At 37.6% G+C, this 14,492-nt stretch overlaps 1 protein-coding gene across 2 annotated transcripts in view; it reads right to left on the bottom strand.

Moving 5' to 3' along the window:
- epha10 (EPH receptor A10) overlaps window positions 1-14,492 on the bottom strand; it is a 134,916-nt gene that overhangs the window by 25,778 nt on the left and 94,646 nt on the right. For both annotated transcript variants that reach the window (XM_026289842.1, XM_026289843.1), the window contains exon 5: window positions 13,277-13,624. In XM_026289842.1, the coding sequence (XP_026145627.1) occupies window positions 13,277-13,624 (348 nt within the window). The remainder of the gene's footprint in view (window positions 1-13,276; window positions 13,625-14,492) is intronic.

Here is a 14,492-nt window from a genome sequence, read left to right as displayed (position 1 = left end):
TGAAAAAATGCACTTGCAAACATAGTTAACAGCGCCCTGCACAACACACACACACCTGATTGCTGGCAGTCTGACCCCATCCAAGTGGGAGGAAATGTGAAAGGAGATGAATTGCTTTGAGTGTAACTCCATCACTGCAGGCACCAAACTGAAGGTTATCTGAATCGGACAGCGATATTGAACTGACCTCTGTAAGACAGGTTAGGGTCTTACGCTACCTTTAACCCTTCAAACACACACATACATATGTATTCGCAGCATACACAAACACTATATTAGATACATTTGAATATGACATCTTTAAACCCCGATCGATGCACTACAAAAAAGGTTTTCATATATTTGCCACAGTGTTGTTACTATTAACAAAAAAAAAAAAAAAAAAAAAATTGCTAATTGAAATAAAGTTGAAATAAAAATATTAAATATATATAAATACTATAAATATTAAATAAAAAATTGCCTTGGCAAATCGCTAATAACAATTTAAGTTAAAGTACTAAAATGATATATAAAATAACCACCAATGAGTTTATGGAAATTAAAAATAATTCTTTCTTTGCACGTGTTTCTATGTCTAACTTAATCTTAAAAGCTAAATTGTTAGTATAAATGAAAAAATGTAACTATAAAAAAAACAATAAAAGTTAATTTAATAATAATACAATTATTTTTAATTATTAATTATAAAAATATATAAATTGTTTAAAATTGAAATGAAAACTGAAAATATAAAAATAAAACTAACTCAAAATATTGTTATATACATACATATATACATAAATATATATACACACACACACACACACACACACACACTATAAAAGTATATAACTCTAAAAATAACAATGACTTGCTGATGTAAAACATATAACTTTCTGATAAAGAACATCATCTTTGCAGCATGCCAGTGGTCACAAGGTAGGAAGCACCTGATTTCTTGAGCAGTCTGTATTGCCCTCTAGACAGAGTCATCATGGCTTTTTTTTTTTTTTTTTTTTGCAATGGCAGAGCCACAGATTCTTTCAGCAGGGGCGCTTTGGAAACTCCATTTGGCACGAAGCAGTGTGCTATCAGAGCGTGCAGGCAAGCACACGTCACTCCCTCAGGACATCTTCCTGTGAATAAATACGTAAGTCTCTCTCTCATCCTCAGTCGTCTCATTATTGTCTGGAGAATTCCTTCTATTGGCTCTGCAGTCTTTGGCTCGCACCACTGCAGCGACTACATCCGGCTAATCGTGGTGCTTTTGTTAAATACTTACAGTACATCCACTTAAAGGACTGTTCAGTCTGAAAGAGTGCAACGGGTGCAAATAACAACAACAACAAAAAGATTCTGAGTGTTTTCTTTCAATACAGCCAGTTAGCAATGTTTTTGACAACTGGCAGTGAAACACTGCTGACTGTAGAGAGACTAGAGAGAAAAATACAGGGTTGCAATAGTCTGGCAGGGTGAAATGTGATCTTGCCCTCAGCAATGGCAGTGGGGAACACGACCAAATAGTCAAGTCATGCATGATAACACACAAACATACACACATACGCCACTGCTATATCACTGCAGTCTCGAAGAGCATGAGATGCCTCCAGGTTTGAGTTAACCTTGCGGTTAGGGAGAAAGTGTGTGTGTATTACACCGTTTACACACATCCATTGCAGGGCTCTGTGAGGATAAGGAGTCAAGCTCTTCATCAATGCAGCACAAAAGCACATACTTTGAATTAAACATTTTCAACCATTAAAACATTGGTGAATATACTCAAAATCCATTATATGACATAATACATTATGCATCGACAAAGTTGTAGAAATTCCAAAATTACAATACGCTTTTTCCACCACATTATCCACCCCAAAATGTGGCCATAAAGCTGCATACGTAAACAGCATATTCCACACACGCACACATTGACAATCCGCTACCAAGAAATAAATAAAGAAAAAAAGATTCCGAAATAAACAAACAAATGGTTGTACACATTACCCGGTATGCCTCACCAGCTGGGCAGGTTGATAGAGTTGCTATTATCATTTATATTATCGCAGGGAGAGCGGGAAGGATAGAATAGAGGGAGGGAAAGAGGGAGGATGTGGAAGAGGGGATTTCTGGCGGCCTGCTGGGAGGGTGAGATAGAGGAGCAGGGACTGAAGCCTGCAAGACATGTACATTTCCATCTAACGAATGATATTACAACACCCAATGTACACCTGGGACATAGAGACGGGGGAATGAGAGGAAGCAGGAAGGGAAGAGGAAGCGGAGGTGGATGAGGAGAGGAAGAGAGGGAATGAGAAAGCGTGGTGAATGGTGAGGAATAGGAGATAAATAGGAGAAAAAGGCTTTTGAAAGAAGGAAAAGAGCAAAGAACTAGTGCAAGAACAGCAGTAGAAAGCAGAAAAAGGCGAATAAATGGATCAGATTTGCCAATAGTACTAGTAGCATTGAATTTCTAATTATTTACCTCAGAGAGCATCCCTAAAGACACAATGTGTAATATTTGCATTATTTCCAACACTAAGCTACAAAAACATGACTGTTTTCACACAGGTTAACAATTGAAAATAATCCATCAACCATTGGCTGGCCTATCAGATAGCCCTGCCCCCAACCCGTGTCATTGGTTGAGTGACTGTTACTCAAACAAGTGTGGGGCTCAAACAAACAGAGCAATGTTTGCAGAGCCACTACATCAGGGTTGCCACAGCATATTAGAAGAAAGTATTAGTATAAATGAGTATGTTAATAATTATTATTGAACTATATAGTAGAAGAAATTAGGATAGAAGAAAGTAATAAACAGTAAATAATTAAAGAGGATTCGGAAGTTTGTTTATCTATCTGAACATTCTACACAGAAGCACTCCTGAAGATGTAAGCCGAAACATTCTATGTTAGAAGCTTATTATTCACCTATCTTATAAATAGAGAGGAAATGGGGAGGAGGAAATGAAAAAGGGGAAAACACAGAGAGAGGGGGTTGACGGAAATATAAGGAGCTTCATTTTCCAGACACAAAGCAGCAACAATGCTGTAAGCTACAGACAGAGCATAAAACAAGCCGACAGCACAGGCAGACAACACACTAAGCTGTAAGAGTTCACGTGAAGTACAGCAAAGTTAGACTGAATTGAGAAGTAAAAAAAGAGCTCTGTGTAAACTAAATGCACGCAGACGCACACGCACACACACAAACACACGCATTTATGCAGCATTGACTGCAAAGAGAAGAACCAGAGACTGGGTGGTCTGGCAGATAGCAAAGCGTCTGACTGACATCTCCCCCAGAGATGACAGACAGCTGTCAATCAAAGCATTAGGCCATCGGTCTCATCACAAGATTGCCTGAGCAGTGGGAGTGGAAACAGAGCAACTCATCAACCCCCTACAGTTACACACTCACACACACAGAGACACAAAGCGTCCTGAACAACTCATTCTGAACAACACATTCTGCATGCATAATAACCCGTCAAAAACACAATTTTGAGCTATTTATTACACAGAGATCTGCACAAAACAAACATATGCAATAAGGCTGGGTGATACAGGTAAATAAATATATATATACACAGTATATATATATTTAGATATGTTTTAACTTTGATGATATCTGGGATTTACAAATATTAATATTAATGTCTTTTCTATTAAACTTTTTTTAGTCAGAAGGAATGAAACTTCAACTAAACAGCCACTACAGCAGACTTAAAAGGTTTTATGACAATTTTAATGGCAATAATTAAGTCATATTTTAAATATCAAATTTAAAAAAACAATTCTTAAAACAATTAAGAATTGTGTGGTAAACAAAGTTACAAAAAGCAGCATTTATTTAAAAGAAAAATCTTTTGTAATAATCCAAGCTTCTTGACTGTCAACTTAATCAATTTAAAGAATACTTGCAGAATAAAAGTGTTAATGTTTCATTAAATAAATATATAAAATATACATTAATGTACTGACCCAAATGTTTTTAACAATTGTGGACAAATGCCATACAGGGACTTCCATGAACCATTTGTGCGCTGACAAACAAATCACTGAAACCAAGATTTATATCTGAAATGAGTTGACTGAGCAACTCTGAAGCTTTTTGCTACTCAAGTTTAAGACGTTACTTCACAGCTGTCTTACAAGAAGAATGGCAAACCTAATCTAATGACATGCTCTTTAAACTAAATGGCTAAATAAAGACTGCATTAAACCACAATGTTTCCTAATTTTATATCATCATTAAAATCACGACTACTGTACAGTATATTGCAAATATATTCCCCAGTTCCAACACTCAATGTAATAAAGATCTCAACATTTATGAGGGTGAGACTTTAAGAAGGAAGAGGGGCATTTAGAGTCAGTTTTCGTCTCCTTTCATGCATTCGTTCACCTCCCTCTGTCTTGAGAGCCTGATTCATTTTAGCTGCTCGTCGCTCTTTTAGAGTTCTTTGCAACACTCCGATGATCTAAGGATGTCTAGCCGGGTATGTGTGTGCACTCAATCCACCATCCAACTTCTTGCATGCCACATAACAAGCTTGCAAAAACATCCGTGATTACAGCAAAGACCTCAAATGGTAAAAACGAGCCCTCGCAGAGGGTGAGGAAAAGACGTAGCATTGCAACCAATTAAAGTCCTTTGCACTCTGTGACAAAGGGGGCCAAATTGGATGAGTGTGGCACTGAATGGAGGGTGATGACTCAATCTCTTTTAGAGCTGCTGGAGCCTTGTACTCTCTCATTTTCCCCCATTAGTGGAGACCGAGAGAGCAGCTCCCTTGTTAGGGAGAGAGACAGAGGGTGCAGTAATGCACACTCCAGAGCAAATGCACGGAAGTGCTGTGAATTGAGCTGGAAGATTTGAGCTTCTGAGAGTGTGTCTCTTCTGACGGGAGGATGGGTGTGGAGGAGGGAGAGAGAAACAAATATTTAAGATGCTAAATGGTCAAGTCGGACTGTAATGGTCAGCTATCTCAGAAGAAAGGTGCAAAACTATCACTGGGGCAATAACTTTTCAAATTATATTCATTTGTACACTCTAGGCACTAATATGTACTTTTAAAAGCACCAATGCTTACTTTTAAAGAACTAAAATGTACTTTTAAGGTAAGATATGCATCTAATAGGGGTTTATATATCGCTTTTTACCAGGGCACAGTGACAGCTTTTAACATTTTTGGAGGGTGTAAATAAGTAAAAATAAACTTCCTAATGCTGAGATTCTTTGGAAGGTTGCACAGAGCAGCAGGTAGCAAACAGCCAGGAATGTTCATTTATTTTGGAAATAAATCCACTCAAAATTTTCTTTTTCAAGATTTAATTTACTTGAATTAAAACATTTATGTGCCAAGTATAAATCTATCAATATCTAGTAAGACTGATGTCAAAAATATGAAACAAACTAAATTCAAATTAAATTATTTGAAAATACACTAGCATATAAGTGCCACCTTAAACTGAACTTTTTATTGTTGTAAAAAGCCTTATGTGAAAGAGCCCAATTGTGTTCAAGGCTCGTGAAGAGAAAGTCGTCTCAAAACACTTGAACATCGAATTTGCTTATTTTTGCTCTTGTGCCGACAAATACATACAAAATATGTCAAAATATCCACCTTGGAAATTATGCTCGAAAAAACTGTCAGTTATTTCTTAAGTGAAAGTAAACAGTTGAGGAAAAAAAAAAAATGGGATGTGTATTATATTGGATGCGTTCATGGTCTCTTAAAGTGACCGCGCCTAATTTAGCAACTGGCTGCTGTAATGTTAATCCAAGAAAATGAAAATGAAAATCACTCACTGCTCTTGACTGAATTTCTTTGTAGTTTTAACAGTCAAACCAAAAATTATTCAGAAACCAGATATAATTTTTGAAATATATAGCAAAACTGTAATAATGTGAGAAATGTTGAAGGTGTCTGAATAAATGTAGGTTGGATTGTATATTTCATTTTTACATTGAAGACTATCCAGTGCTATTATTTGGTTTCTGTACCTTGACACCTACAAACTTGAAAAAAAAAAAACGTAAACATTGGTGTGAAACCGGAGTAATGTTGTTTGCACCTTGTGCAATGTGGAATTAGTTTACAGCTTTTTCAAGCACTTTGTGATACATTTTGGAAACAGGAGATGAGCCCCTTTTCTAATGCACCACCTAGCTTGATAAACCCCTTCTCTTAGGCCGGTGACACACTGGATGCGTGGCGCAAGCGTCTCAGCCCCGTGGCGTGTCGGTTTTTAATTCGGCTCCCATGTTAACAGGTTAGAGCTTACAGACCGCCTGCGTGAGACGCGCGTCTAAGGCGCGGCTCCAGCCGCGCGGAAAACGCTTGCTTGCTAGAAATAGAACCGACGCCTATTTTTACCGCGACACGCGCGCGTGTTGGAAGCTTTTCCATGCAAAATATAATAGGAAAATGTGTTTTTGTCATTTTGTACACAAATACATATGAATTCATGATATTTTGATATTTGAAAGTCTTAGGTTGACATAAATTCAGATATAAATGTAATTTAAATAATAAATAAATAATTATTGATTTTTAAATATTGCACCTGTCAAACACAATCTATTTCGCCGTCAATACTTTTGACGGGGTCCAGTAGGCGTAGGTGTAGGTGTGTAAAAAAAGTTGATATTGTTGTCATGAAGACAAGAGCCTGGTCTGTCAACGGTCTCCCTCTACAGCAGCAGCGCGCCAGCGCCGCGTCAGGCACGCTTCTGGTGTGTAAAGACACAGAATCCGCCACGCTTCTGGGACGCTTCTGGGACGCTTCAGACACGCGGCGCTCACGCCACGCAGCCAGTGTGTCACCGACCTTAGTGTTTGTCAATTTTATTTGGGAAACACATATTCTGATATTTCACTGTTTGGCCAAAAAAAAAAAAAAACTCAAAATATCTGCTGTGGTGTTCCACAAAAGAAAGTAAGGCTGACATACATACACGCACTTCTCTCTTTCTCTCTCTCACTCTCTCTCTCTCTCTGTCCTCTTTGGGCCATGTATCCTGCTGTCCTTCACCCTATGTCATCCTCTTATCCCTCTCACCCCACCCTTCCTCTGATGAGGCGCACAGAGGTGCCAGACCCCAGAGAGCTCCACAGGCCTCGGCCATCTAAAGCAGCCAAACCAAATCCTCTGAAGATATTGAAATGTCAATCCCTCCACACTGACCCCTCCCCTCTGCCCGTCTCCCTCTGACACGCACATCAGGCGCATAAACTCCCTGAAACAATCGTGAAAACATTGCGGCTTTGTTGAGCAACCATGAAAGGTTTGTTCTGGTGTAAAAGAGCTGCAATCTATCAAAAGCAGAGCTGTCCAAACTCAGATCTGAGAAATGATGTGACCCAAATCTCCCCGCTCTTTGTTTGGGTCTTATTCACAGCTAGCTCAAGATTCAGATTTAAACCCTCAAATTTTCAGATCCACAGTATTAAATGTTGTGTGAGGCACTTATAAAAATGACTATGTGTCATGGGTGTTTCTAAGATCTGAATGAAGCACTTACACATTCATGTAGCCGATGGAGTTATCTATCTACCACAGGAAATATGCCAAACAAATAAGTGACTCATCCATGGTGACAAAAAGCCTTTACAAATCATAGGGGCTGGAATGCCGTCAGATTTCTTTCAGTTCATAAATTCACACTGATTTAACATAAAAAAAAAAAAAATGCCTCAACAGATGTCTAGTTAAATTGAATTTATAGCAAGATGCAGCTTGGGAATGCACACAGTCAGACGTTAACGCACATATGTCCAAGGCCAGGATGGTACTGTCACTTTTATTTTTTAAATATATTTATGAGCAAAAGGAATAAATAAAATTAATAAAAAGAGAAAAAAATAATTCAGTATTAAATGGTGTACTTATTGAGATAAATAAACTATTACAGTGAGTTATTACAGTGTCAGTAATTTAAAGAGTACTTTATCCCGTTTTATGAACTATTTTATACACTGGATTATCCAAAAATAAGCATTAGAACATACTTATTTAATATACAAATGATTAGGGTAATTAGGAACAAAATGTTTTTTTCAGTGACATAAAATGACTGATTTCAGTCATACCTATATGGTCCTGTCAAGAACAGTAACAGTGAATTACTCAGAATGTACTCACTGTTGGAAAATGCATGTTATCAATTGACAAGACTTTCAGCAGAAAGTGCAACCGACACGCTTCTGTTAATCCAATAATCTCAGTCTCAGAATGGCTGAATCTCGAGCGATTAACCGCCCTGTCCAATATATCGGTCTATCTATCAGTCTGTCTATCAATACTAGCACTAGTACTGTGAAGATTGTTGGAAATTTGATTGCTTGTACCTTCAGGGCTTAGCTCATAGAAGCCAATGTTTGTGCGATCTCCATGATCTCTCTTCATGTATCTGTGTACATGTCAACACGCTCTAGTGTACTGCTGCAATATTACCTCAGTTAACCGTGACGGGCTCCACGCAAGCAGAGAACATAATGGGACTGATGCCCTTGCTGTGTTCTGAGACAATATGTCACAAAAGAGCCAGTGACCTTTATGAATACTGCATTAGTGACTTTAAGGGCACACTCTCACCCCCACCCTAAACTAAAGCTTTTAGCCAATCCCTCCTCTCACTCTCCCAATGGGAAATATTAAACTTCCTCTCAGGATAAGGGCTCAGTGGTGTCTCCACGCTGCGGAGAAGGTCTGTGGAGCTTTACAGCGCATGGTTCATGGCCGGCAGCATTGGCTCTTAGCCAGTGTAGGGTTTAAGACCACAGGTCGATGAGAAGTGCACCCTGACCAAATGGATTTCCCTGTATTTGAGAAGGAGGCTTTGAGCCGGACTTTATCGGCCCACTGCAGGCCCTATTGGGAGGTTCGGCTGGAAAGGAGACATTGCATGGCTTCTTTTCTTGAGAGTCCGCAGGGAAGGAGGTCCCATGGTGATGAGGAAGTCCTCCTGCCTCGGATATCCAGGGACCTCCACAGCTGTTTAGACACAAAGTTTTCACACACTTGTGAACCTTTGCTGGGTTGTTTATGGTTGTGTGTCATTTCTGACTGATCTATTTTGCTAAATTCAGATTATTGCTCACATAGTGAGGAGGGAAGCTGCTTGATTTAAGCCCATTACATTCTACATACTCCAAAATGTAACACTTACTAAGGTCTTTCTAAAATCGAAATCAACAGCTCAACAAACAGATGGGCAGCGTGACCAAAATCTTATACCACAGTATTAGTCGTTTTATGTAACTGAACCATTCAAATTATGTGCTCCAAAAAACGATTTGTCAAATTTGTCAAAATTGTAAACACGACATATTATTAGAATAAGTTTTACATTTTTATGCTTCAAAATGTTGCCTTTAATTTAATGTGTTTCTTTGTAAAAGATTTACTTGCAATTTCTGAGTGAAAAAGGTTTTTCCTAGAAAAGTTTTTCCAGCGTTCTTGCTATAAAAAATGGAGGGCAAAAGTTTTTATATAGTAAATAAGCATATTATTTGTTTATTATTTATTGTATTTTTTTATGGGGGGGGGGGGGGGGGTGTCAGTGTTTAGCTTTAACTGATTTTGACACTGGTTTGGTCACTGCAAACTGCTCTCAAAATGTTTAGAGTGCTTATACTGTATTTCATATGCACACTGAGTTCAACAAAGGGCCAATAAACACCGAACATTCACATTCGACACAAGCGTGGCACTGATCTCAGCCTCTAGTCAGTTAAACTCCTTTGTGTTGGCTTGCAATCGCACTGACTCTAATCACGGAGCTCAAACACACAGCTGCCTCTGAGACTGTACATCACAATAAAGTAATAGCACTTCCTCGGAGAGCTCCAGTTAACCTTGAGCCTGTGCTGTGCGAGGGAGAGAATAATGGTGTGTTTATCGAGAACGGAACAGGAGAAGAGAGCAAAATTAAGTTAGAATATGCAGCACGCATAAAAATTAAAGACTTGTGTGTCTTTAGTGTTATGGCTACCCACACAACTTGATTGTGAATGTGTTTTATACCTGAGACCCAGGTCCAAATTTAACACCCACCAAAGTGCCAAATGCAATTTAAAATCTGGCTTTGGTGAGAAGAAAACAAAATATTTGCCAGTGTCATCGCAAATGAAAATAAATATAAAAAACTATAAACTATAAATATAATAATTGAACAATAAAACAATTATTACATAATAAATGATTCTATTATATATTTAAAGAATATTAATAATTTTATTCAGAAAGGACAAAATAAATGATCCAGTGACTGTAAACATTTGTTTTCAGAATATATATATTTCATATATATATATGTTGTTTTATGATTTATTTATTTTTTCAAATTTTCTATACATCAAGAGAGCCTGAAAAACATATTTATCATAATATATCCTGAAAAAAACAAAATCTATATAAACAGCTTCATGACTGGCAAATGTTCTCAATTCACTTGCTTTGGCAGGTGCGGAAAAAACTGCCTGAAGGGGAAAAGGAGAGAAAGAAAGAAAGAGAAAATAGACTATTGAATAGGTGTGAGAGACAAAGAAAGAGTCATTTTTGGCTGAGAAAAAGCAATTGTGTTGGGAAGAGTATCAAATAATGAAAGGCGCAGGAGTTGAGTGCCAAATAAACGCTCTGCAATTTACTCTTAATGGAAAGCAAAATCGGAGTTTGTATGAGTCTTGATGAAAGAGATCTCCTCCATTAATAAACATGCGGCTCCTGCACTGCTTATTTCAGCCTTTGTGTTCGGGCACTCTGGGATCATTGAAGGATCTGAGCAAGCGGTAATGTGAGTGCCAGTCTGTGTGACTCTGTACAGTATGTGTGTGTGTGGCTCAGTGGGTCTGTGTTAATCTGGGTATTGTGTAAAGGGAGTTAATATCAGTGCACATTGTTCTGTAGAGGCATTTGACGACACAGGTGAGGGTCTAATACTCCAAGTAATTTCTGAAGTGTAACCGGGCATTTACATAATATTGCATGCAATGTTTGTGTGTCTGTTTGTGCAGGCACAACTCTTTAGAACCCACCTCTCACACAAACATGCACCAGCTGTTCACTAAGCCTTGCTTGACTCCAGATGCTGCTCTTATACAACTTCATATTGTAATTGGTCAGCACTAAAAATGGAGTTTGCGCTCATGGGTCGACATGCACACACGCACGTCTGTGTTTGGTGGGCACTTTCCATTCCATTATTATCAGTTATGCTGATATAAAATTGGGCTAAAGGTATTTTCTAGCTCCTAAACAAACCCTCACATGAGCCTTTCTGGATTATTTTCTATATTAATAAGTCTTTTACCTCATGAAGGCTGTTGGCTGGAGGTAATGTGAGCTTCTACTATACTTTTGATGACATTTACTGTAGGCCCCACAATATAAGCAAATCTTATTTACAGATACACACACATACTGTACCTGTACAAGCACACAAAACAATGTGCATTCTAGCTGAAAAACCATGATTTTGACATACAGGTAGTATGACTCTAAAAATGGACAATAGTCTTCCATTGTGCAGGTATGATTATGTTTAACATTACTAATTTATGTTATGACCCCACAAAAAAAAAAAAATAAAAAAATAAAAAAAAAAATTCATAAATAGCACAAATATTTTTAAATCAATTGATCACAAAAAGTCTAAAAAGTAACAAAAAGCTAATATTATTATGCATCAGTAATTTCTGTTATGCGCATAATACTAGCCTTTATCTTACCCATCTTTATCTTTTACCTTAAAGAAATGACTATAATCTCCAATTATGTGCAGAACATTTACTCTTCAAAAAAAAAAAAAAAAAAAAAAAAACAACAACTGCTAGCCGCGGATTTGTACTTTTTGTAGTTTCTGTGTAATTTTTGTAGTTTTTGTTGTTCAGCACTAAGCATCAATAATGTTTTTTATAATACTCATGTGCACCATTATATATCCACTAACCCAAAATAATAAAAATAAATAACAAGAAAAAAAAAAAAAAAGCACTGACCACTGCTGCCGATCTCATTAAAGAGAACAGGAACGTTGTTTAATCCCACATGGTATGGAAAGACATCAATGACACGAGGATGCAATGAAACTGAGAAGCACTAAGATGAATAAGCTGCTTTGTCACTACCTCATTTGGCTCAAAAAAGGGACTATTTCACTCTAATCAAATGGAGATGAGTGAAAACATCTGCTGCAGTATTACTGAGAGAGGATGGTGTCCTCAAATGCGGTCTCTACCAACATCAGGAGCAAGACAACCACTCAAAGACAAAGAAACATGCAAACCAGCATTCATCATCCACATTACACTGATTAATGCAAAAGTTGCAATGTGGGAGCATATGACATCAGATGAAATAAAGAGAAAAAAAACAGCACTATCTTGTGTTTTACAGAACTGTCTCTTGCTAAACAGGCTTTATCCTCATAAAAAAGTGATCTTTGAATCACTGAGGCACTTAATTTGGAAATACAGGGAAATACAGGGAATGATACTAGGTAGGGGTGCAACGGTACATGTATTTATACAGAAAATGATTTACCAAAATCTGTAGCGAACAAATACAGCATTGATTTAACCACTGCACGAGTGGAACGTCATTGGAAACTTCCATTTTTAGATATGGTTACTTCCTCACTTCTACTAGTTTTAACGTGATATAAACGTGAATGAATGACATCAAAACAAAATGTCATGTAGCATTTCATTTACCTCGGGCAAATCAAAGTCAAAGCTCTTTGGATCACTACAGAAATGAAATCTAGAGAGCATTTTGTGAAATATTAGACCATGTACTCATTATATTTTACTTTACCTGTTAGTGATGTCTTAATTATTTAAAGTTTGTTTAAATCAATTTGTTCTGAAACAAGTTATGACAGTCACTGTGTAAATGAATAGATTTCAACAACAAACTGAAATTTTATCATTTAGAAGTTCATTTAAAAACAGCAAAAATAAATGGTAATTAAATTCACGTTTGGGTTGTTAATTGTAACTTTATAGTAATGGCCAATAGATTAGATCATAAGGTGAGCTAGATTTTCCATGTAGAAATGTTTAATTATAATTTATTCAAAGAATAATAAAAAGTAATTTGTTCAGTAAACCACTGTTTAATAAAAAAAAAGCTATTTTTTGTTTGTTTTTTTCCCCCTGCTTTACTGAAACCATTCTGAAATGTGATGTCACAACCGAGGTACGTACCAAACCATCATGTTTATGAACTGTTACACCCCTATTAATAAGTAAACACAAGTTTAAATATTTTATGAAGAATGTACCTGGAAGGCTGGTGGAGATGTTGACCTGCGTGTAGAACCTTTTGTTGGGGAGTAACTCCGAGACGCCGTTCCGGGCCTCCACGCTGAAGGAGTAGTTGGAGTTGGGCAGTAGACTGACTACAGTGACTGTGCGCTCCGTCAGGCCGCTCTGCTGTGGTACGAAGCCCACGCTGGCTCCGCAGGGTTCACACTGCACCTGCGGGGCCCGTGGGGGGCCGACGCATCGCCGGCAGCCTATGCTGTAGGTGAGATCCCCTCGGCCGCCCGAGTCATTCGGAGCGGCCCACTCCAGAATGAGCGTGGACTGTTTGAGGGTGTAGACTAGATCTCGAGGTGGAGAGGGGGGGCCTGTGTGTAAAAATAAATGAATAAAGTTTGTAATGCTTTATTAAAACAAAATGTACTGAACTGTTCAGTACCACCACCACCACCAAAAAAAACAAAACAAAAAAAATAATAAATCTTAAGCATTAAATACATGTCATCTGAACATACTCTAATTAACATGATGATAATTACCCCTCAATGAACTGTAATTCTTTTTAATAATTTAACCCAATTAGCTACAACTGGGTAAAGCTTAACAGAGCTTGAGGCTTAAAATCACTTGAGAGGAAATGAACACAGGCCATGGAAGACAGTCAAAGAGAGATCATGGAGGGCATTGGCAAAGATGAACACAGCTCTCATGCACTAGCAAAAACTCCATTCATACAAATACAGGGAGAGGAAATGCTGCTTCATGAAAATGTGGCGGCATGTAATTTGACTGAATCTGTGGCAGCAGAATTAAAATTCAAATGCAAAGTGGTTTCATTTTGTAATCACTTGGCGACATTTAAAAAAAGAGGTTTTAATGTTGTTGTTGCAGTTAAAAGTATAGTTCACCCAAAAATGCTAATTCTATTATCAATCCCTCAACCTCATGTTGTTCCAAAACTGTAAGACCTTTCATCTTCAGAACACAAATTACACGACAGAGAATAGAAGAAATCGTTAAATAAAGTCATTATTTTTGTTTTCTTTGCACACAAAAATTATACTCGTAGCTTCAAAAAATTACGGTTGAACCACTGATATTTTAATTATGTTCATACTACCTTTCTGGGTAATTGCATTGCTGCCTATGCAGGATCAGAAAGCTCTCAGATTTCATCCAAAATATCTCAATTTGTAGGGATGTAACCATTAACTGTGAGCTGATTGAAAATGTATT

This window comes from Carassius auratus, chromosome 19 (assembly GCF_003368295.1).
Source record: "Carassius auratus strain Wakin chromosome 19, ASM336829v1, whole genome shotgun sequence".
In the NCBI taxonomy this organism is placed as follows: domain Eukaryota; kingdom Metazoa; phylum Chordata; class Actinopteri; order Cypriniformes; family Cyprinidae; genus Carassius; species Carassius auratus.
The sequence above is the reverse complement of the archived record's forward strand: the minus strand, read 5'-3'. Positions and strand labels throughout refer to the sequence as shown.